This window comes from Hyalella azteca, unplaced genomic scaffold, assembly GCF_000764305.2.
Source record: "Hyalella azteca isolate HAZT.00-mixed unplaced genomic scaffold, Hazt_2.0.2 contig11717, whole genome shotgun sequence".
Classification (NCBI taxonomy): Eukaryota; Metazoa; Arthropoda; class Malacostraca; order Amphipoda; family Hyalellidae; genus Hyalella; species Hyalella azteca.
The window spans coordinates 25,718-51,380 of NW_025941703.1; the positions used below are offsets into that span (position 1 = coordinate 25,718).

General features: G+C 34.0%; 1 protein-coding gene across 3 annotated transcripts in view; it reads right to left on the reverse strand.

Moving 5' to 3' along the window:
* LOC108680579 (endothelin-converting enzyme 1) overlaps positions 1-25,663 on the reverse strand; it is a 47,886-nt gene that overhangs the window by 2,890 nt on the left and 19,333 nt on the right. The window contains exons 3-13 of one of the 3 annotated variants that reach the window (XM_047882973.1): positions 12,394-12,545; positions 10,980-11,042; positions 6,411-6,614; positions 5,723-5,850; positions 4,319-4,422; positions 3,568-3,698; positions 3,142-3,240; positions 2,496-2,612; positions 1,573-1,748; positions 979-1,101; positions 53-191 (exon numbers count right to left, since the gene is read on the reverse strand). In XM_047882973.1, coding sequence (XP_047738929.1) covers positions 53-191; positions 979-1,101; positions 1,573-1,748; positions 2,496-2,612; positions 3,142-3,240; positions 3,568-3,698; positions 4,319-4,422; positions 5,723-5,850; positions 6,411-6,614; positions 10,980-11,042; positions 12,394-12,545 — 1,436 coding nt within the window. Of the gene's footprint in view, positions 1-52; positions 192-978; positions 1,102-1,572; positions 1,749-2,495; positions 2,613-3,141; positions 3,241-3,567; positions 3,699-4,318; positions 4,423-5,722; positions 5,851-6,410; positions 6,615-10,979; positions 11,043-12,257; positions 12,303-12,325; positions 12,357-12,393; positions 12,546-25,663 lie in introns of those variants that run through there. The other 2 variants (XM_047882975.1, XM_047882974.1) reach the window with 2 other exon arrangements.

Below are 25,663 nucleotides of genomic sequence, written 5' to 3' on the forward strand. Positions count from 1 at the left end.
GAATCGTTCAGTCTCTGGAATATATTCTTGCTCGACGCAGCGGTGCACTCACCTTATAAGTTTGTCTGACTGCATCCACCTCCGCGGCGGTGTCACTGGCCGTGTGTTGGATGACGTTATCGTCTTCGATCGAGAGGTCGGATGTGGAAGCTGCCACGCACTCTGCCACGCCTCGTAAATTCTCCACAGTCCTGAAAAATTTATTGTCAAACTTCTGTTCTAAAATGGAAAAAAGTAAACATTGTTACGGTGATACAAAATTGAGGTAATTGAAATTGCTGTGATGGAGATTGCAGAACTTACAGGTAAAAACTATGGCCGGTCATTCTTGACAGGAAAAGCAAAACTGTGCTTCAGATGATGATCAAGATGATATCTAGTTCTTCAGATGATCTGCATATTCTGCTTTGATTTTAATTCCCACATCAACTTAAATTTATGAGACCTGTGTTACTTGCTCGATATCACCTGCTGTGATAAGGTCGTGGCAAAACAATGCAATTGGTATTGCTTAACATAAATATGGCTCAACATTGCATTAAAAATAATTTTGCGGTCATTATGTTCTACAATATTTTTTCCCCTATTATTGATTCAGGAAAAGCTTTTCGTGCAGAATAAAATTATTGTCTCAAATTATAACCCAAAAATAGGCATCAAGAGATTTGTGTTCATTGTACCGATTTGTGTTGGATGTTGGGAAATATGTCATCCGTTGTTAAAAATTTATTCATTTTTCGTGCAGAATGGTGTTGCCGTCTTAATCATGAAAGTATTAGTGAGAGGTTCAAAAAAGTTTAGTAATAATAGTCTCAAATAACCGCCCGAAAGTGAGGTTCAAGAGAACGTCCAACAACCTACCGATTGGTACACGACGTTGGAATACCAGTCGGCCATGGCTTGACTTTAATTCTGTGCCTTTCGTGGAGAATAGAATTTTACAAAATTGAACGTAACGAGAAGGCATAATAAATGTACCTATTAGTGTACGACGTTGGAGTAACCAGTCGGCCATGGCTGTCCCAGGACAGTCCCACGGAGTCGAAGGCTCGGAGCATCTCTCTTGCGATTCGAACACCGATACCGCCGTACAACATAGCCCTGCGTATCAAATATTAAGCATTTATACATATTACCAAACTTGAAATTCATTCGATCATTCAGTTTACAAAATTGTTGCTTGTATCATTCTACAGCGATTCTAAATCCTACGCTAAAACCGAGAAATTTTGCTGCAAGATTCTGAAAATTTCAGTAATGATCAACGCTAAAATTGAGATTCACTTTTGCGTGCAAGACAATATAATTTCAGTCATGCAAAACCACGAATAATAAATTGAATCGATTAAAATATAACGAAATATTATTTTGGAATTGCGACTACATGGGTAACGAATCATGCAGTTAATTTTATGGTGGAATGGGAGTATATTAAGAAATCGTTGCGGCGTACTATCATTAGAATGATAATAAAATTTCCGAAAATTAATTTTATTCTTTAATGGATCCGGCATATATGATAATGAATTGATAATAGTATAATATATGATAAGGAAATAATAATGTGCTCACGCCGGGTAGTTGGGATGAAAATAGGGTGGGTTAAGCCAGTGTGGAGGGATGACAATTCGGTTGGAGGGGTGAACGTAAGCGATGTTGTCGCCAGCCAGAGCTGCCATCCACGGCTTCTCAGTCTCTGGTTCCAGAAGCTGCTTCTCCATGTGACGCCGTCCGTTCAGAATCGAGTCCTGCAATGAAAATAAATATTATATCTTTTGATTTGGTGATGAAAATTTCTAACTTTGGCTCCTCAAAGAGTTAGTAAAAAGTGCTGTATGGTATGAAAACCATTTAATTTCATGCCCTGCAATAAAAATAAACTATTATTTCTTTGGACCTGGTGATTGAATTTCTAACTTTGATTTCTCGAAGAATTAATAAAAAGCTATTTATATGATAAAAACACTTAATTTCATGCTGTTTTGGGTCCTGTTTTGATGTTTGAATTAGGTAGCTTCGATCGATGGCTGTTTGGTAATTAGCACAAGCTGTTATTTGTAATTACACATTTGCTTCGGTAATTAGTTGATAAAAGTTAACACGGTTTCATTTTATCATTTAATAATATTTTCCAGGAAATGAAGATCAGGTTTCAACGCTTTTGAGTAAAAAGGTTTCAAAAATGAAAATAAATGTTTAATTTTTTCAGGGAAACGCTAGCCTAATAGTTTAAATGAAGAATGAATTGCTGTATTACCAACTTCTATTTTAGCCTTCAATATTAGATAGTGGCTTTCAGCAATGCAACTGGAAAATATTATTCAAACAAATTGCTCAACGTGGCTAGAAATCGTTAATTATGCAAAATTCGAAATTTACTCATCTATTTGAATCCAAAGATCATTTTCGATCAGAAGGTTCACCAGAGAAACAAAATTATCCTGGAAAATTAATTAATGATCATCGATTATTGAAAGCTTTGATGGTAGACTTACTCTGAGATTTTTGAAGAAGTCTTTGGTGAAGATTGTGAAGTCTTTATAATGTTCATCGATAACCCGGCGATCCAACAGAGAGTCTGGGTAGCCAACCGTGATGCTCATGTTCGATAACTGCACATGTATTATGATTTATAACCTACGATCTTGCACAAACAAGACAAGAAGTTACGCTAATATTCGACAATTGCACAATTATAACGATTAATAACTTACGATCTTACACAAACAAGACAAGAAGTTACGCTAATAATCGATAACTGCACAATTAAAACGATTAATAACTTACGATCTTGCACAAACAAGACAAGAAGTTACGATAATATTCGACATATGCACAATTGCAACGATTTATAACTTACGATTTTACACATACGAGGCAGAAATTATGTTCATATCAGAAAGGCGTGGCAAACTGGTGAAATAATAACTAGTTTAATAATAAATAATAATAACGAATTAACTAATTAAAATGCCATTACAAGGAACGTGACTCTTGCTCGATGTCGTAATTAAGTGGATAAAAGACAAATAATGTATGGAGGTAGAAAGAATGCAAAATATTGAATATATAAGGTAATATTTGAAAACATTTTTGCTAGACATTTGACTGAAATAAAATTGAAATATTATTTGGTTTCACCTTGGCGCTGAGTCTTGCTTTGGTCTCCATGGGATACCATCGGCTGTGGGCGAGGCTGATCGTTAAAGTCCGACGAATCTGATTAAATATTTTCGTGACCTGCAAAATTGATAGAGTAAAATGCCGGTATTCTAATTGCATGTTCATGGATATTCGCAAAAAAATTACATGTAATGCAGAAAAACCTACGGTGTTGTGCAATTAGACGCGAATTTTGAGAATTCAAGATAATGCGCATCAAAGGAAGATCGATTATTTTGCTGAAGGCTGCATTTGCGTATTTCTGAATCATAATGGATATGTTAGAAATTTCTAATTTGAAGTCGCCAATTAGACTTATCAGCAAAAACATCCGCTTAGATTTATCGCCATAAACATACGCTAGAATATTTTTTAAAATAAATAAGAAAAAATAAGAAATTTCACCGTTTCAATAGTAGGGTCCCTGTTTTTCATCCTCGCAGGCGTTCTCTCGTACAGAGAACCTAAACCGTAGCTGAAAAATTGTGATGTGGACTGGATGCAAAACTCCCATCGTTCCAGAGGCCGTTGAGCACCTGCAATAGTAAAGATAGTTTGATAGTTAAGGTGTAGTTAAAATAACTAGGATTATTTTTATTATGGAGTAAAAACGTTGAAATTGATATTTAACGTGAAGGCATAATTAAAAGTTACCTATAAGCTTGAGATATGTTAACAGAGATGTGACTATAGTGAATGGACAACGCTTATATTATCAAAAAGAGAGCATTAAAAAATGCTAAACTTCAGGAGTTTTAGTGTTAAAAACAAGATGATACGTTTTTTCTTAGGCATTAGTTTAAATTATATCGAAGCCAATCGTATATGAATTATAGAATCATATGATATTTTTTATCTTTATCACAGGTAATGTGATAATTTCTTGAGATTGAGATCTCGAGATGTAAAAATTTCTATATTGAGATCTCGATCTATATTGAGATCTCGAGATCTCTATATTGAGATCTCGAGATGTAAAGAAGGTTACTGCAATAAGGCACCTGAATATTTAAATACGATGTAAATTAAATAAGAAATTTTCGTATATTGATAAAAATTAGTATATACTAGCATATTATAATTGAACTTTAATTATTATTAATAACATATATATTGATAAATAAGCAATTACATTTGTCACAACTACATCACTAACCTGTAAATTCTCTGCTGTAAAGATCCAAAACCCTTTTGTCTTTGTCAGGCAAATAAGGCAGATAATACGAGACGAAGTTGAAAATCAGGTATGTGTTCAGCTGCCTGTAGAACAAAAGAAGACTTTAAAAGCTTTAAGAACAAACCAATAACGAAAAGTTCCACCATATAGTTATTTCAGTCATTTAAAATGTTGAGTTCACACTTTGGTAAAGTCAAACATACCGAACCTTTTTCGTTTTCGGATTTTCATGAGCGATTAAATTTGTGAGAATTCAATTTTGCACCTCTAATTATGAAGAACGAGAAAATGATCATAAACAAGCATCATTTGGTGCTGAGTATGAAATATTACGCAAAATGTTAAAATAACTGCTTAACCTATCATTAATAAATATAATCATAATAGTGACTAATCATCTAAATAATTTAGGATTGATATGCCTACCATAAAAATAATTTACTTTATTTATATAAATAAGTTAAAGGCTATGAGATTTTACAAAGGTTAATTTAGAATTTGTTGAGAATAATGTCAGTTTCTTGAAAATTGTGGGAAATAAATAAGAGTTTAAAAAATCCAAAATGAATATCAAAAACATTTAATTCCGTTGCATATATAATCTGAAAAAACGTGAATTATTAAAGTGAATATGAAAATTGGAAATGAAATCTAAGGAATCATGAATATCATTTTTGAATAACCTTATCATGAATCTCGTCATCATTTTCCTGGGCATCGTCTGCCATATGATTTACATGCATTTTTGTACGACTGCAGTAAAAATGTGCATTGGTATAAATATCGAAGATTGAAATAACTTCGTGTTCTTGGAGCAATGAAATCTGAATGTTGCTGCAATACACTATCTACAAAGCATATTGATTAACCACTCGTGAAGCATACACGAATGGTTAATGACCAGAGAAATCATGGAGTTACATTTTCAGGTTCGAACAATATTCTTCAGATGATGTTGGTTGATCAAAAAAATGCAGGTTCAACGAAGAAATTTAATTTATTAACGACGTTTCGAATGTGAGAACATTAATTTTCATATTATAAGAAGCATTGAATACCTAAATTTAGGCGGAAATAAACAAGGAAATGTGTTTAAGCAAGCTTGTTCTGCTATCGTACACTGCTAGTAAAATTACCGTTAACGGTATTACCGGCGTTTCAGTGGCCGGTCGGCACGTGAAAAGAAACACCGTGTCGCCATTTTTATTCTAACTTAACACTAGAAATCCGTAAAACATCTGATAAAACTGGCGAAATGGTTTATTTTCACGGGGCGACCGGCCACTAGAACGCCAGTGGGTCGCCAGAACACTAGAACGTTTTTTTCACCGTTTTTTCCAACAGAGTATCCTAAAAGCATATTGTGTGAATAAATTGCAAGACCTGCGGTCAGTGGTAGAGATCAGCTTGGAGAGATCGGAGAAATACTCATGTGATACAACGAGAACTTCGGTCCTGTGGTCCAGTTTGCTGCTGGGGAACACGTTCCTTAGAAGGTCCAGCCATGGTATCTGAAAAATTGTTACATTTTAATTTCAAATAATTAAAAAACGGAAATTAATGGAAATGAATTAGTTAAAAACTGAAATTATTTAGTTAATTTCCTAATTGGTAGCTGAACTATTGTGTTATGTTAATTTCAAGTGAAGATAATAGGAGTATTAAATATGTAATTCCCTATTTATATAAATGGCGGTGAAGTGAGTTGTCTGTATTAAGTTTTGATGGATAAAAGAAATTTCATTTCTAAACGTGAAAAAGGCTGTGAGTGAGCGGTTTTCTCTTTAGTAATAGGTTTCAGTTATCATACAGCGTAGATGAGCGAATCTAGAACTAAAGATTTTATGAAATGGAATAAAAATGAACAATGAACTGCCATCAGAATATTTGTAGTGAAAGTAATTTTGCACATGTACTGAGCCGCAGGCTTAATACTGCAGGAAAATTTGTACATTAGATTACTTTGAATAATTCTCTATTTTTTTCCTGATGAATCGACGAAAATTTCCTCTTAGCATAATTGTTAAATTTCCACTTTCAATGGATATACAGATATTTTGCCGAGACTCACGCTGGATGACATCATGCCGAGCACTCCAATGTTGATCTTAAGGTTAGACGCTATAGGGTCATCGAGATGGGACTGAGGTGGAGTTATTTCTGCAATGCGGCTCTCATAGTAGTATAAATGTGAGGCAAACTCCAGGGCATCAGGTCCGCTGGCTTCAAACATCTTGGCTGTATCCTTCGCGTATTGTTTGAATGCTTTCTCCAACTGAAAAATTAGGGATCGTATTGAATGTAATTAGAGCACCATTTATGATAATTGTAAATCACTGAGTGACGCCATGTGAAATATGATAAGTAGAAGTTTTCGTGTAATGAATAATCGGAACGTGGGGGATTGATGATTGATGGAGATAAAACTTACATGAACATTATAATAGCGAAAAATATTTTCATGCAACATGAACAAGAATATATTATGCAAGAATATAATTATGCTCTAATTATATAATTATTATACAGTTTAAAAACGCATACAGTTTAATGTCAACCTGACCGAGGTCGGTTGGGAAGGTACTTAAATTTGAGTAGTAAATACCGCGGACTTTAACGTTCATCCACATATGGATTCATAGGAGACCTACTATTTATCTGAAAAATTTATGCTCTTTGAACATATTTTTACCATAAATTTTTATGAAAAAAGTAAAATATACAACAAATATGTCAGTTTATATAGGAAGACATTATTGAATGAGGAATATTCCGGGATTCAAGCATGCCGAATTCTGAAACTTTATTTATAAATAAAATAAATTCAAGAGTATTTTCGCGTAGTGAACTGGAATCATGCAATTAGAATCGTTATCGTATGCAATATTACCAGATATTTGATAAAAACTCATATGCTTGCATACAGCCAACCGTAGATGAGGGTTTTCAGGTTATATGCAACTTGTTTTTAAATTAATGATTTACAAAAAGGATTTAGTTAATGGCGAACATGTATTTGTAAAATCCTTCGAAAAAAACATTTAAAGAATTTTAATGAACTGAAAATACATCAGTTTGGTCGTACAATAAAAAATTTGCAAAAATAAAAGTTAAACTGGACGTTTTTCCTTTATTCAAAGCAGAATCACCAGATCATCTCCGAAACTAAAAATTGAATAAAGCTGTGAAATCCATACAAAAAAATTCATAAATATCCTTATTGTGTGAAATATTTAATTTTTTTCAATCAAACGAAATTTTAGGACACTACTAACGTCTGTATCTTTTGATAAAAAAATTTTAATGCACTGACATACAATATCCAAGCTTGAATTTCAAAAATGTGTGCATAGATTTAAAATATCTATGCATATATTTAGGATATTCTGAAACTTATTTATAATATCCATGCATAAAGTTCACATATCTGCGCCTACATTTCAATTTCCCATGCAGGGATTTAAAATTCCCTTGCACCGAGCTTAAATATCCAAGCATGGATTTCAGATTAACTGGAATGGAACTCAAATATTTAAACACTGATTACAAGTATCCATAAATTGATAAAAAATATCCATGCATTAAACATTTTCATGGATGAAGACAGGAAGAGAGTAGAGAACAAAAATTATAATTTAAAAGAAGAATAGCGCAAAGTTTTGGGGTGCTCTACACAATCATTATTTATCTTTAGGTCATGGACAAGAAATTATATAATAATTAACACTAAGATATAAAGATGTAAAAATATTAAGCGGGGTACCAGCTGCAATTATCATAATTTTCGAAATTGTTGTGAAATTGTGCGATAAGTATTACCTTACCTAAACATTTTTATTCTTTGGGAGAAGAGACACATTTAATTGTACTTAAATATCAGGTTATTGATAAGTTTTGGATTATTGAATAGCGTAAAGAATAGAATATTATTGCAAAATGACATCAAAGTGTGCAAATTTTTACAAACTGTGCCCAGGTTCGGACATCTCTGGAGCTCCATCAGCCAAGATTTTTAACATTTTTTCAAAAATTAGAATGTGACTTAGAAGAATATATATTCTCAATTAATGAGTTTAGATATACCTGAATATTGAACTTTATTAAAAAAATTCTTCAATGATGTCGACGTAAAGAAGATTACAATATCAGGTGAAGCTGGTTGGTAATAGAAATATTTTGCGCTACATATGCTTCTGAACTGTAAATTTGTGAAGACACACATTGACGTTGTTATTTTTTAACGTAATCATGAATTTCTATTTAATAAAATAAATAGAAAATTACATAAATAAATTAGAAGATTCTACTTTTATGATTTGTAAATTCGTCTTAGATTTTGCTGAAATTTACGGCGATGCAACTTTTATTCCATTATCAAGAAGTTCCAAAGTTTCAACTAAATATGTTTGTATTGATAATTATGTTGCTTGTTTTTTGCGCGCGAAAATTTGCAGTGAGTATAGCTTATGGTCGGTTATACGCTTCCCAACCATTTCAAAGCGATAAATGTCTTTTATAAATCAAAGCTTAAGCTAAATTCTGAAGCGTGAAAAGAGGATCTAGGTAAAGTCAAGGAAATTTAATGCCGGAATTAAACTATTATTATTACGCTCGAGTAGATGATTTCGTGCCGCGCTCGAGCTCAAGAAATGTCCGTACGATACACAGAGAGCGACATCAAAACGACCAATAAGGTTTACGTTGTTTTGGAACAATTGTTTCTGCAGATCGCGTAGAACTCTTAGCTCGTCGTAGTCGATGCAGTGGCGGTCACCATACGCCACATCTCGCGGCAACCGCATGCGCCAAAACTTAACACCAAAACAAATTTATGAACTAAATAACGAGGCAGGTTTTTTAAGTGAGGCCCGTTTTGGAATTAAAAAAAGGCGTGCAAAGATATCGCAATTATTTTATTTTTACATGAAAGCTGAAATTCTGCCGCCTAACTTCTGCCGCCTGAATTCTGCCGCCTGAATTCTGCCGCCTAAAGAAATTTCAGGCGTTTTTCAGCAGAATTTCCCCTCCATTTCAGCAGAATTCAGAATTTCACCAGAATTTCACCTCCAAGTCAGGCGGCAGAATTTCATCAGTAAGGCATTCAAAAACTGGTGCCACTTTATGACAAGTGCCCAATATTGACCGAAAATTACATATGTAGAAAAGTAGATTAAGGTACAGGCTTTCATATAAAAATAAAATTATTGCGATATCATTGCACGTCTTTTTTTAATTCCAAAACGGACCTTACTTAAAAAACATGCCTCGTATATATAGCGTTAAACGAGCCGTTTTACTTCCCGTTTTATCTTTGCAACCAATATTATTTTGAATCGAAATTAAATTTGGAATTGGGGTAACACAAAATGAAATGAATTACATTTGGTTAAGGTTAGAAGTAAGCTTAGTAACTACCGTGTAGTTTAAGTCTAGTTAACAATAAATGATAAACTTTTGAATTAGAAATTTTCGATCGAATTAATTGATCGCCCATTACGGTGATTGCTAATAAATTATATATTGATAACCATCAACTACTTTCACAAGCTCAACAAGGTCTCTTCGCACTTTAATTTAAAAAAAAGTGAATAAGGACATTAAGCGATTGGTACAGAAATCAATAATTAAGTCAAAATGTTGTCAGCAAGATTGGAAAAAAGATGGCCTTGCTTTCACGCCATTTTAATTTTTTTCTTAATAATTTGAAAATAAGTTTAACAGTAACTATAAACAATCATCGTCATTCCCAGTACTAATATTTATTTCATTTTCTCGGAGAAGCTGGAGAGATTCGCTTCAAGTTTACGTCAAGGGAGACTAAGGTATGGTTTATACCATGCTTCTATGCTACCAACTCAGTTTAGAATAATTTTTATCGTCAATAATTTTTATTGAAACTGGGCATGCTTGGCATTCTATCATTCCAGTAAGACTCAAATCCTGCAAGCGTCGAATTTATCCTTATGATTCAAATCACGTGCAATATATTGTCAAACGATAGCAAACTTTCCCAAGAAAACACAATGAATTATAAATTATTTGACAATTCAAAATTTGTCGCTGAGCGCAATCATCATTTTTAAAACAGATCTAAATTTCACAAAGCCATGCTTTTCATTTTAAAACAAGCAAAATAGCAACACACATTGACGGAATCTGATGGCTGACTAATCAGTCTATTCAACCACCTCTAAAAATCATTTTATTACATTAAAAAAATGATTAAAAGCAGGATTATTTTTTTAGTTTGCGCTGTCAATTTGCGCCAAATTTAAGGAAGCACAAAAATATGGTATTAGGTACTTAATCAAGAATTTAAAGTTATTTAAGATAGAAATGGGCAAAAATATTGGAAGGCACTTGTAAAAAGTAAAATTTCCAAGTCAAAATTAGAAATTTTATACAAAAAAATTTCGGAGTCACTCGGATGCCGCTTGTAGAGTGAAATAAAATAGTTGGGAAGAAAAATACATGCAAGTTGAATTGACTCGAACAAAATTCGAGAAATTTTTTATTTTTTAGCAAAAAATTTAAAAGAATCTTTCACGTATACTGTAGAAACTCATCTCATTTACTAATGATTTAAAAAAAGAAACTGCGTGAGTATAGAATGGTCGCTTAAATATTCTAAATAACTTACGTCGTTATTAGGAAGACGATCATAGTAGCTGCGGTGAGGCATCGAAAAGCCCGAAGGCACCAACTGCACAACGAAAATTATGTCAATATTTGATATTGACGTAATAATATTTATATTAAATATTAACGTAACAATATTTAATATTTAATTCAGACAGTAATGAAATAATTTTGTAATAAGTATAAAATAGCATTGGTGACAAAGATGTCTAAGATAACATGGATGACAACGACGGTAAGGTGAAAAGGGTGACAGGGATGCCAAGGATTACTAGATTGACATATATGAGAAAGATGCTTAGAATGACAAAGTTTGAAAGGAAAATCTGATAAAAAAGCACATAGGAAAGAAAGTGCTGCTCGTTTGCCACCAAGTTTCAGACATTGGACATGAAACCATCGAGTTGATGGGGGTTAAGGCGTTAATAATTTGATGAGCCGACGTTAATCGCACGATGTATGAGTTTAATTAATCATAATTTCGTTAATAGTAAAAATAATATTAATCATAATGTCGTTAATAGTAAAAATAATATTAATCATAATGTCGGTAATAGTAAAAAAAATATTAATCATAATGTCGTTTCGAATGTAGCAACATTCAATAATGTCGCACATTAATCATACCTTGGATGAGTTTAAACCTTACAATGTAAGGTTAATCATTAACCATTCACGAGTGTTTACCCTACAATTATTGGGGGCGTATAATACGTGTGTAGCAAGAGGTTTCTTGTAATTGTACTTAATTCGACGTGTTTCGATTGCAGTTTACAATATGAAATTGAAATTTTGACTAATTGAAATAATATTTGAATGTGGCAAGCATATATTCGAACTTCAAAATTCATGTTATTGGGAAATAACACACCTATTATTTATATATAGTTAGCCACATGAATTTTCAAGCTACAATTCTTAACAAATTATTACGATGTTCCATTTTATTCCACAAAATTTGAACAAGATCATTTTCGAATTCTAAAACTTACTAATAAAAATTTAAAAAAATCAATCGACTGCTGAGCTCAATTATAATTTATTCACTCAGTAATTAGCGATTGCATCCAAAACTCGACATTGTTTCGTCAGCAAAATCTTAATAAATCTCTATTCGTAAACTTTCATCTTTATGCGTTTACCTATCAAAGACCTCAAATTTATCAATCATAACACTTTTCATGAAATAAAGACAAAATTCAATCACATCAATATGCCATACAATTAATATATTATAAGTGAATAATATATTAATACAAAAGAGGCTTCACCAACCGACCTTAATGATGTTCTTGCCCTCGTTGTAAGGGTCAGGCACCACAGTGATGCGTATATATAACAACCAACCTTAATGATGTTCTTGCCCTCATTGTAAGGGTCAGGCACCACAGTGATGCGTATATATAACAACCAACCTTAATGATGTTCTTGCCCTCATTGTAAGGGTCGGGCACCACAGTGATGCGGAAATACGGAGACACTCCGAACTCGGCGTGTAGTTTGGTGAGCACGACATCGAAGTCCCAGCGCCGGAGGTCCCACGTGTCCCGTAGAAGGTACCAGCCATCTGAAATGCAGAGTTTCTTTAGAACAATTTAGTATTAAGTTTACTGTATTCTTTTTCAAAAAGCAAATTTTCAGTTAGAAATGGGCAGTCAAAATTGTTATATGTTAAAATTTGCATTAATCATTGAATTTTCATATTTTTAGCGCATTTTCTCATTTATGGAACAAATGCACTATTGTGCTCGCCATGTCCGTCTGTCTGTCTGTCCGTCCGTCCGTCCGTGACCTCAAGTTTTCGTCGACGAGAAAATGCGCTCTCTGTCACTCACTGCAGTGAGTACTGAGTTATATTTTTTATATATTGGAAACGTGTTAAACAAACACACTCGAGTCTTTAACTCCTAGGCAATTCAATTGCAACCTCAAGCATTCAAACAACGCAAATCGTTTTTGAGGATGAAGTAAGAGTTATTAATTCTTATTAAAATTTGCTACACTCTTAAATTACTAAATGTAGGGAATAGTCTAGCTCTTAACTCTAAATACTTTAAGAATGGCTCAAATTTTCCACCTTAAGTAATTCCAGTTCTCAGTATCTCACACTCCACGACTCGTCTAGCTCGCAAGGCTCAAAATGAGATGCCTTTATCCCCGCCTTTAGCCCTGCGTTGAAGTCAATAAATCACAGCTCTTAAGCTTTCCCCAAGCTTTTTTTACTCGAATTAAAATGGCTGCCAAAAAACAGGAAAACTCGACTGATGGCTCTTTTGAAAAGCGGCTGAAGCGACCTGAGAAAACGCGACAATATGGCGGGTGCGGTGGGCAAAACATCGCTTAAAAACCGCCAGGCTTTCGGTAAAAATTACTAAAATGTAATTGATAGCGAAACAAAAATTGAATAACATTGGCGTTGAAAGCTTTTGAATATTTGCCATTTCTATTTTCTAGTAACTTCATAAACATTTTAACTGATTAAATAATCAATTCGCATAGTTTCAAAAAATAAATTCAAATATTTGGAAAATGTGCTGTAAGAAAAAGACATGTAATAAAACTGCGGCAAAAACGGGGATACAAATATTCCAACTTCGTTGTAGGCTAGTCTAAAATGTCAGCAGCGTCGAAACTATAAAAACAGGACGAAAAAGCAGAAATCCTAAGTATAAGGTACGTACTCCTCAACTAAATATTGGAATCTCAATAGAATTTGGGTTTAAAATTTTGATTGTAAAAAATTTAAGGCATGGTAAGATTGTAAGACTTGAACCAAACGAAAGAATCTTGATCACATGAAAAACTGAAAAATTGTTTAGCTAAGAAATTTATTTTTGAAACCCTTGGCATTTATAACTGCACAAAATGCGACGATTTTTTCCACAATTGCTCTAAAAAGAGAAAATTAAAAGTGGATAAAATCATAATCATTATGGGAGATTGATAAATTGGGATGAAAATTTCGGTAACTAGGATAAAAAAATGCATTTGGAATTGTGATTTTAGAACTTTTTTAACTGAGGAAATGTAAATAAAATGAGGCCAAAAGAATTTAACCAGGAAATTGGCGGCTGAAGGTCTTTTACGGAGCGATCTTTTGTACGGCCTGCAGAGCGAATCCGACAGTAACTGATAGCTGTCTTTATCGACGCTTTCACGACTGCTCAGCAAATGTAACTATCTCTAGTAACCTTTCTTTAGGGAATGTAACTATCTTTAGTAACCTTTCTTAAAGGATGTAACTACCTCTAGTAACCTTTCTTTAAAGAATGTAACTATATCTAGTAACCTTTCTTTAAAGAATGTAACTACTTCTAGTAACCTTTCTTTAAAGAATGTAACTATCTCTAGTAACCTTTCTTTAAAGAATGTAACTACCACTAGTAACCTTTCTTGAAATAATGTAACTGTCTCAAGCAACCTTTCTTTAGGGAATGTAACTATCTCAAGTAACCTTTCTTTAAAGAATGTAATTATATCCAGTAAACTTTCTTTAAAGAATGTAACTATCTCGTGTAACATTTACTTTATTAAATAATCCTCCGTACCATCTACTGGTTTTACTGTTCAGACGAAATATTGACTCATTTCAAAACTAGCTGTATTCTCGTATGTGATGCAGAAAAACTTCATATTGTGAAATTCGATTTATTTCACGAGGCATATAAATTGTATGTAGTCATAATCCGTGCTGCATGATTTCTATGACTGTCTAAAATTCATACAAACCGAAACAGAAATGCGTTAATGCGGTAATGCATCATTTTTCTGTATTTTCCATTTAACGCACTTAACGCATGTTCAAGTTAAGCCAAACACCGCCTTTGCATTATTCGAGAATTAAATTTCTCCTGTAATAATTTATTCGATTGAATATACTATTTCTTTCAGCTCTATGCGAACGACACAAAATATTAACGCGGAGAGCCTTTCAATTCTCTTCCGTTGGTATTAATTCAGAGGTCTCAGACGGGGCATGAACCTGAATATTCAAAGATACGCGAGACCACGCAGAGGCAGCATTATTATTACAGAGACTACGCTCTTATTCAGCTCCAACTCTGGCTAAAACGCGTAAATCTCTAATGTCTTTGGCAGCTCTGTTGCACTGGCAGCTTTACGGCAGTATGGCATGAAGCTGAATATTAGTATGTAGTATACTATGGAGCATACATACTATATTATTTAGAACAATACAACATGAAACTGAATATTAGTATATAGTATATTATGGAGCATACATACTATATTATTTAAAGCAATACAGAATGAAGCTAATAAATAATTAATTACTATATGTTTATATTTTGAAGAAAGTAAACGAGGACGCATTTAGAAAACTATTAGAGCTGATATTTCCAAGTTTAGATAGATCGCCAATTTTGAAAGATGGTGGAGGTTATTTTATAAAAGGCAATTACATTCGCACCTAAAAAATATTTCAAGGATTCATTTTGCTAACGGTATTATTACGAGAATAATTCAGAATTGACCAACACAGGTATGCTGGCTGCTCAGGGATGCAGTCTTTGTGCATGGATATACGTCGCTCTAAGCTTAGAAATTTGAGCATTTGTTTCTAAATTCTGTCTAAACGTGAAATGGGGTCTTATCTGGTATAGACGCTGTGGTATCTCAGACGCTATGGTATCGTATGCGCTATGGATGTATCTTAATTAGTATTTTAAATGTATCTTAGATACCTTTAAATACTTTCACTCATTATCATGAGTCCGAAAACATTAGAGCACAATGTAATGTGGTATAAGCTAGGATACAGTTTTATGTCAGCTGCAACGAATTCTTTTGCAAAATATGACTATATATAACAAAAGGACTATATATTATTCGCTTTTTGAAACTCCTTCGCAACGCATAAATGTTATAATGTTGAATTATATTATTGTTAAAATTTTAACTTAATAATGACACTGCTGTAGGAATCCAGTGAAATTCTGACAATATGCATCGCTTCCACTGCTCTAAATGCAACACTTCTGAAGAGGCCAATATCTCTGAGTTACACATGCTTAATGAATTTCATGTTTTATTTTTAAATATAAAAAATTATCATTTTTAAATTTGTTATATATAAATTTTTTCTATTTTTAAAATTATTTGTTCTTACAATTGATTCATGCACTGTCTCCGACTTTACGCAAGTGTGCAAAGTTTCAGATCGATTGGACATGTAGAAGATCGTTAAATATCGATAAGAAGATTTGTAGCAGACAAACGACCAAAAAAACAAACAAACAACAAGAAGTGAAATTAAAGAAAAATGTTGTAATAAAAAAATAAAGAGAGTTGACAAGCTAGTCAGTCTGAACTTGGTGCAGCTGGACATTTCAGGAAGGCAGTAACTTCAATCATTTGTTTGGTTGAATAACATGCTAACCAAAAATTTAAAAGCAAAGAAAACATCCAGGTAATTCGCCAATGTGGGGAATTTACATTTTGTCCAGTTGTTGAGTTCATGAATAGAGTTAATTCATTAAATTCATGATCTTCATTGATCTGATAATGCGAAACACAAAATGAAGGTATTTAAAGTTAAAGTTTTTTTAATGCAAAAGAACAAGGTAGTTTCGACTTCTTACTGGTAAGTTCCATTCAAATCCTTAGTTAATTAGCTACAGTTTAAATAGGTTACGACATATTGAGCGAAAATTGGTAAATAATATAATAATGAATTTCTAATATTACACAGATAATTAATAGGCTAATAAGGTTTCGCAAGAATTAAAACGCAATTGTCTAGAAAACCGGGTCAAAAATTGAAAAATTTTGCTTTTTCTTTTTTTGGCTCATTTTGTAGCTGCGGATAAGGAGCGTCTAACTCAGTAAACCGCATGTATGTGCGTTCTCTAGTTTTTCCGCGAAGCAATTCCAAAAGTAGATAAAATTAATATGTCTTAACAATATGATTTTTAACAAAGTTCTGTTCAAGAAAAATAGTATTTATCGATCATTATTCGCGTTAATTAAGCTGGGTTTAAGCTTCTATTGCAGCTGCGAAATGAGCGTGTCTAACGCAGTAAACCGTATGTATGTCCGTATTTCAGGTTTTGCGTGAGGCGTCGTGATACAATTGAATGTCCCTCTCATTTTAACTAAATTTATGCGAAACGAACATTTTTAAACAAAATGTACAAAGATTACTTTGAAAAATTGAATTTACAGATCATTATTTGCGTTTATTGTGATATGTTTGGACTCATTTTGAAGCTGCAAACGAGGCGCGTTCACCGCAGCAAATTACGTTGATTTGCATGCAATACTTTTTGAGGCCGTTTTGAACTATTATAAAATGACAATTGTACTGACTTAAACGGGGAGAAATGGAAAAGTCGTATATAAAAACACAGAGCGAAAAATCGAAGAAAAGCTTTTAGAGTAGATAGATATTCTCACCACAAATCGAATGATATGTCTCTCGATGTTGTATCACGTAAATTGAAGGAGGTAGATTTATTAAGAACCCTATTTCATCCGTTTTCTATGCATTTCACATTTGCTTTCATTTTTTTTAATTCATTGGGGCAACATTTTCTTATTTTGCTCTTTTACAAATGTGTACAAAGTTTTGCAAAAATCTGTCAGTAAATATTTTTTTATCTACACGCATCCCTTAACGATACGATATGAATTATTTCAACATCAGTTATGTTGAGAGTTTCATGAATTCACATGCATAACAAGTTTCCGAGTGAAATAATGTTTTCTTTGCTTTTCCTATAATTAAATGACTTTAATCCCAGGTGTAACAAGGTTTTCTTATTTGTTTCCCCAATAAAATTAAAGATGAAAGTGACGCTAGGACGAAATGGTTCTATACATCGAAAAATTTATAATGAACAGAAATTCGAGTGACAGCGCAATGAATAATCAATTATCTAATACAAGGATCACCGAACAATTCATTAGCCATGGATCAATGACTTAGATTAATCGAGAAATAAGTATATGTTAATTCCATACATGCTAATGCCCGCCAGCTGTATGAAAAATGAGATTTCATTAGAAAAAACATCCACATGGAATAAACTTTAAAGTTAGAGAATGCTCCCCGAGCAAATTGGCTGCATGGAGGTCTCTAAATTATACGAGAAATACGAATGATGAAAGACATGCACCACCCTGAGAGAAGATAATTTCAGTTCAAAATTGTTTCAACCAATGCAAAAAGCTTTTATTTATATTTTATGTTTTGATTCTGACACTTTTCATACCGACATTAAAATAATTCAGGCAATTCAAGATTTACGAAAATAAATTAGGTATCAAACACCAGCAAATTCCATGAATTCCAACGAGGTACTTACCACACATTTCAAAGTAAATTCCTCCGTTTCCAGTTTGGTTTGGGCAATCAAATTTCGTTGAACGAAATTTAATTATAAAGGAGGAAGAAATATGATTCTTTCAAATGATTATATCATAGTGCTCTGAAGAATCTTAGTAACCGACAATTATTTGCCCATAGGTTAAGTTTTTGAGTGGTATACAGGTATATTTGTCTATTTCTAATCCATCGCGTAGTTTTGGTACCATTTTATCATCGAAACGGACCAGTGAACTGGTATATAAATCATTCATTTAGTAAAGGTATGATAGCACTTGTCTATCATCACAGGTATAATAGCACACTAATAAGCGAACGCTGATACGACTGTCCTATGCGAGGATCAAGCTACGTAATACAAATCTGAAGGGCTTTAGAGTTAGAATCAAATTCGGTATCATTGTTTTCACACATCAATCACCTGCCGTACTAGCTTAGAATTATTACGATTATATTGCCGTCCTAGCTTCGGCTGCCGGCCCCGCATTTCTGGTCGGGAAGACTTGGAAGACTACAACGTAACTCCAATAATATTATTTAAATTGATTATATCATTATTTAAATGAAAAACATAGCATAAAACACTTTGCAAGCATTCCTAACCAGACTCAGGATAATGCTGCTCTGGGCAATCTTCGTCAGTCGTCTGCTAGTAAACTGGCGCACTAAACTCGCTGTGACATTAGCTTCAGGTGCAGCAAGGCTAAATCTACGGTTAAAACTATCCATTCTACAGCCGATGAAAATTATTTTTCCTGTCTATTGTGTATTTTTCTGCAGCAGAGATGAAACACGTGAACATACGATTCTGAAATATCTCGAATTTCGAAAATTTTTCCTTCGCATTACAAGTTATTACAATTGAACTGCATTAATGGCTTCTTCCTGAAGGAATTCTATGAAATTCTAATATGAACTTTTTTGTTCAAACAACGCCTGAGGCTGACCAAAATTTTTGAGACCAGACAAGGCACCCAAGAAACCAAGGATTTTTAGAGCAGCTACGGTGGCGAGCATAATTTTCTTGGATAATAATATGGCGGTCCTTTGGCCTGAGGCATGCATTAAGGATTCCTGTAGACAAGATACTCCTGTGCCCAGACAAATTTTGATTCATTTATTCCATTTTTAGGCGGTTTCAAAACCCCAGGGAAGGCTAATCTGAAATATGATTTTCCGCTGTGGAGTCCAAAACTCGTGTACCTTTCCATGCAGTACCTTCGTACCTTTGCAGTATACTCGTGTACCTTCGCTGTATTTTTTCGTGTATGACGTTTAATATTGTTGTATTATTTGGAATTTTCTTTACACAACTATCACTTGAGTTTTGATTACAAATACTTAGAATTTCAAATAGGTTCTCAAGAGATCTTGAGGTGAAAACAGAAGTGTGTGAGATATCTAACATCTTTCATCCAACTTAGCACATTGTTCAAAGTTAATAAAAACACATAACTGGGGTAATAATTATTGCTCCTGTTTTTAGCAGGAGCACAAAAAATTATAAGTTGCAGGTTACGTCTCTGTTGTGTAAAGAAAATGAATTAGAGAGTTTGTCAAGAAATAAAATAGTAAAATCTCTTCAATCTGAATTCCTAGCAGCCCGACTTCACTCGGGATAGTGAATCCTAGATATTGTAGGATACAGTTCTCTCTAATATTATTTTCCTGAACCCCGTTCCCAATAAACCGGTTGATAATTCACACACTGAAGCATTGAAATTCAATGAAAGACCTCTTAGAAGTAAGAGGTCTTAGAAGTAAGAGGTCTTAGAAGTAAGAGGTCTTAGAGTCCTTAGAATTAAAATGCAGGTCTCATGTAATATCCTGACACGCCAAGTATTGCGGATACGAGCGCAAGTAGACATCTGTATCTACGACGCCAGGTTTCATACAAGTACATGTAGACCAAAGTAAATAGATACAATTTTTCAAAGAAACTCAACACATTTGGCTATTCGGCAAAGGATTACTAAGAAAAATATATGAAAGTGGTGTAGCTTGACCCGACTCAAGGTAAATACAACTGCGATCGTTCTAATTTTCATGAGCCATCGTTCTCCAAATTTCAGTGTCAAAATAGTTTTATTTTAAAATAAGCGAAGGATCGTTTAACGTTAAAAAATGTAGAGAATCTGTCGTTCACTGATGACTCATAGTACGAGATCTCAAGACAATCAAACTAAAGCAAATTTCGGTTAATAGCCGCTCATAGCCAATTAAACATTATATTTATATGGCTTACTGAATCCATGTCAAAATATCCATATGCACGTTACATTACTCAAATTACTTGATTTTCGACTAAAGAACACAACATAACCTACTGCAATTCACTAAACTCTCAAAGCATTCCACACAAATTTTTAGGTCCATGACATAAATTTCCAGTGAGGTCGGTTTGAATCGGTGACTAAATCCAGCTAGCATGGCACCTAAATTTTTCGGCACTTACAGTGCCAGTGCCGCAGAGAGGTACTAATGCCCGGCACAATTATACCTGAACGCTGCCATTCCAGCCTCTCTGGCTAATGTTCGGTCTAGCCATTTGCATGCTACGTGACTGCCACCGCACGAGTTAAATTAGCCCATTTATGCCGAAGGTAAGAAAAAAAGCTTGAACAAGGAAAAACCTGATAAAATGGCTTCATTGAGACACAACTAAGTAATTTATCCAGTTTGTTCAATAAAATCAGTTGTAAATAATAAAATATAAGGTGTCCTACATATAGGACGCCAGGCATTACGGAACAAAAATGGCATAAAATTGACTAAGCTCTACAACAGAAAGACTCTGCAGTACATCTACTTTTTGTGGAAGTTTTTGAAGCGCTTGACGTGTAATCCTTTATCACACTTTTCACACCTAGTTGTAGTCTTCTGGTGAGTGTGCACTGCGCGTCTGCTTGTCTTGAGGAATGACAAAATGATTGACGTCCAACTGTTGCTTTGTTCCAATATCAGCAGGATGGCCTTTGCAACTTGGCTGTGGAGGTTTTGCGTAGTGTTCAAGATAATAAGACAAAACTCGTCTACGAAATGCTAGCAGATCGAGCTTCTCAGCATCTTTATTCCTTCTATGAAGAAGCCACGCGTTGTTCATAGAAACATAGATGAGATATGACACAATGGACAAGTACCATTTTTTACCTCTTATTGACACTCTGTACTTCGATATGTTCTCATCCATTCTATCTACACCACCCATTGACTTGTTGTAGAATTTTACGATTGCTGGCTGCTCTACTTGGATCCGTTGTCTTGTCTGCCTTGAAAAGCGCGTCATCTGGGTTTGGGGGTAAATTCCAACAGAATTTGAACATTGAGATACCACACTGTTGTCATTCCATCGACAGATTATGATATTGTATTTTTCGTCGACTCTGAAATCATGGAAGCCTAGTGGTTTTTTTATTTATCTCTTTGACATCAATGAGAGGACACTTCTCGGTTCTATTTTCTCTGACTGTGCCAGTTCCTTTCAGTCCCATCTCTTTCAAGGCTGATATAAGACTCACACTAGTTGTGAGTCTTATTGTAACATTGTAAGATTTAACTCTTAGTGAATAACTTCAAAACAGAGACATTATGAGTTTATGAACTAAAGTCTGAATTAGTCTAAATGCGGCAGTGTGTTGAGAGTGCAACATTTAGACATTTTAGATACAAGCCAATTATCTGACAAAACAAAATTCCACACAATGTACCCATGAATGGCCTTCTGCAACTAAACAATGATTCCAAATAGTACATCTATACATCAATATGCATGAAAAAATATGTACATTACGATATAAAGCAAAAAAAAATCAGAAGGTTTTTCCAATAAATGGATGTACTGAATGAAGCTTCCTGTGACAACTAGGTTCGTTCAATGCCTAGCGACCTACATGTAGGACATCGTTGTTTAGTATTACCTCATGCCTCACGTGTTGAATATTTTGATATATCTCTATTCTCTATCTAATAACAGGCTATTATACTAAAAGAATATGCACCTCACGACACAAAACAGTTATTCCTACATTTGGCATAACTTACTTTTTTGGTGACGCCATGCTTTTTCAGGTGAACTAATAAATGAACACTATTTGAGCGCTCCTGTGTGACAACCTCCGTGTGCAATCTCTAATCTGCCACTGAAACTAGTTTTGGGAAAGAGTACTGAATAACATGCAATCGGCAACAATTCGTATTTTAGTTATCTATCATCTGTAAGCAACAAAAAACTTTTGATGGTTAGCTGACCTACATGTAGGACGCCAGGCATAAATGGGTTAGAGGCGGGGTATGGCCGGCCAACTATCTGCGATTGCGTGGCCTTTGATTACACGGATGATATTTTCCGTAGGGTGTCGCCGTTTGCTTACTGGATGTAAGCAACTGAAGGATTGTAAACTGAAGGGAACGCATGGAGGTGAAGGATAGTGCTTTTATCTAAAAATGTTCATTCTAAATATTTGTTCATATTTGTATGCCCCCACTATGAATTTTAGTGTCCTTTTAATATTGCCCATACATTTATTAATCAATTCAATAGCCCGTTGTTTGATCTTATGTTCGTTTTGACGAACTATTCCTCATAAACATTGAAATGTAGAAGTATAACACAAATCTAAGAAACATACGCCTCAGAGATTCAAGTTGTTTTTTAATTGTGCTATAACATATTGAACATAAAGCAGGATGAGAAGAGTCATTTTTATGAGCTATATTAGCTTTCAATGCCCGCTCCACTTTCTTCATTTGTCGTATTAGAAGAAAAACTTAGACGCCTGCAAATTGGCCGAATTTATTATATTAATAATTAGCGACTTCAATGTGATAAAGCGACTAACGAAACCTCAAAAACAATTAAATTTCTTAAGTTAAAAAAATCAAGGGCTAAAATTTCTACGTCTTATCTGCTAGCTTGAGAGCGGCACAGTGTCAAGCTCATGATGATCTTGCATATCGTTTAGAAGTCCTATAAAGTTCTCGAATGGCCGGTAATTGGCCAAAAAGTTTCGACGTGACTGTAGCAAGTTGACAAGTTCGACAAGGAGTAATTGCCCCGCCAAGTTGCTAAGATATGGAAATAAGTATGTGAAGTCTAGTATAACATACATTAAAATACAAAAGGGAAATGAGTTCACAAAAAAGTTTGAAAGGGAATTCGAATTTTTGAAAAGTTGGAGGTGATTGCGTCATTTAATTTAATTTTTTTAAACCTGTTATTGGATAAGAAATTGAAAATTAAGCGTTACGTTTAGGTGTCGGATCAGTCCTAACAGGAAGTGAATGGAGCAATTCTCCTTCAAGGCATAAATTATACGTGCAATTTGTCAAATTCAAGTATGTTGCTTAAATAACTTGGGACAGTGGAAGTTGATCATCAAAAATAATCATATCAGTAATTTTATAACGCACAACTACATGTATTATTCTTGAATAGTAAAATAAGAGCACTTTCTGAGAGCAACAAAAACATGCAATTTCGGTCGAAATATACGTAATTGTTCAACCATAAAGTGTTTCGAGTTTACATGAAAATCCATCACTCACGTCAGAACATATATAAATAAGTACGCACTTCGGTATTTATTATTCGAGACCACTTAAAATAAACTCAGCGGCCCGAAATTTCCTTTCCATTTCAATCCCCATAAAAATATGCCGTCGACGTTCAGAGGCGACACCTGCAAAAAATTTTCCAATCTTAAAAAAGTCCAGCCAGCGATATTGTGAAGGGAGTCGCCGGCTTTTTTCGCTTGGCTGTCCTCCCAATATATCAGACTGTGCGCTCGAGCATGCGAGAGAATGTTCGATTAAAAGATTATTGGACACTCATCCGTGTTTCGTCTGCGTGTCTAGGAAAATTTTTTTTATCGTCCATTGGATGAAGATCAAGATGGAAGCGTTCGGGAGACGCGGTCTCCAAGTCGGCGTAGCAAACAAGAAAAAATTTGATCTTCATGAACTAAACTGAAGGGTTGACGGCTGCCTCATTTAAAATATACTTTGGTTTTAGGTTTGAATTTCTTCCGTGCAAATTTTTGGTACTTCTGTTTATTCTACTCATATTTCTAAAAGTTTTGAAAGGTTGTTGAGCTGGTCTGTGATTAAAAATTTACACTGAATTTACCTGGCATTTCTGTCCTTAGAAATTGTGGTTAATTTTTTATTTAAATAAATAAATGAAATAAATTCTTATAATTGAGTTCGATGTATATCCAGAGTTGGTAACGCCGACAGTTAAGGTTTCCTCATTCGCGCGACAAAAAGCATCTATTAGTGAGTTTAGGGAGTTGAGATATTCTTAATAATTGAAAATAATTTCCATGGCAAATAAATAGGCGAAGATGAATGAACATGAGAGCGGCGATCATAAATCATAATTGACAAAATGATAATTTTTTCGAATGCGTATTCACCAAGTAATACGTTTCGAAAATACCAGAGTTTATCATAATTAGTCGAGATTTTTTTCAAACCTAAAACCACTTCTCTCATTCATGTACGAAACTCCACTAAAAAGTTATTAGCGACACAAAAAATCGCATTCCATTTTTAATACGTATCTTTAAGGTCATATTCGCAGAAGTAATTAGACTACAGGCATCAGCTAAATGATTGAGTGATACGCTAACGTTAGCCTGAGGCTGGTAGTAAAGATTAAGCTCTTTAAAGCAAAGCTTTTACTGCCACTAAAGAGAATTATTTCTCTCTAAAGGAACCCGTAAAAAACTCCAGTGAGCCTGGAGGCATAAATTACTAAAGGGTCTTAAAATCTCGGTGAACATTTCTCGCACAAAATGATGTTAATTTGAACCCTTATCAGCGAATAATTTTTTTATGGCTAAAGACCCTGAAATGCAGCGATGAAATTTTGGGAAAAATATGAGAAAATTGCATACGGAGAAAGATTTTGTGATTAAAATGTACTAACTTAAAAATAACTTTAGGAAAAAGTTTTGTAATCAATTAAATCAATAATATTATCTGAAAATTGAATACACTGTGAAACAATATCTTTGGCGACTTCACTTCTCGAATTGACATAATAGAGAATTAATTTTTTTAATTTATTCGCCTAGAAAAAGATTTGTAGCAAAATTTGATGATTATTCAAATTTTTATAATGAATGCATCATGTTTAATTATTCACAAATTTAACAATGCCAAATTTGTTGATGCAAATTTAAGAAAAAAGTTTCGGTGTTGCAGCGACATCAAATATAGAGATTTGTCAAAGTGTCGGGGCTGGTTTCATGCTATCCTCTATGCAAACCAGGGTATAAATTTTGCTGCAAAAGCGAAAAAAACACGAAGCCTTTATAAATGACACAACACATATTGTG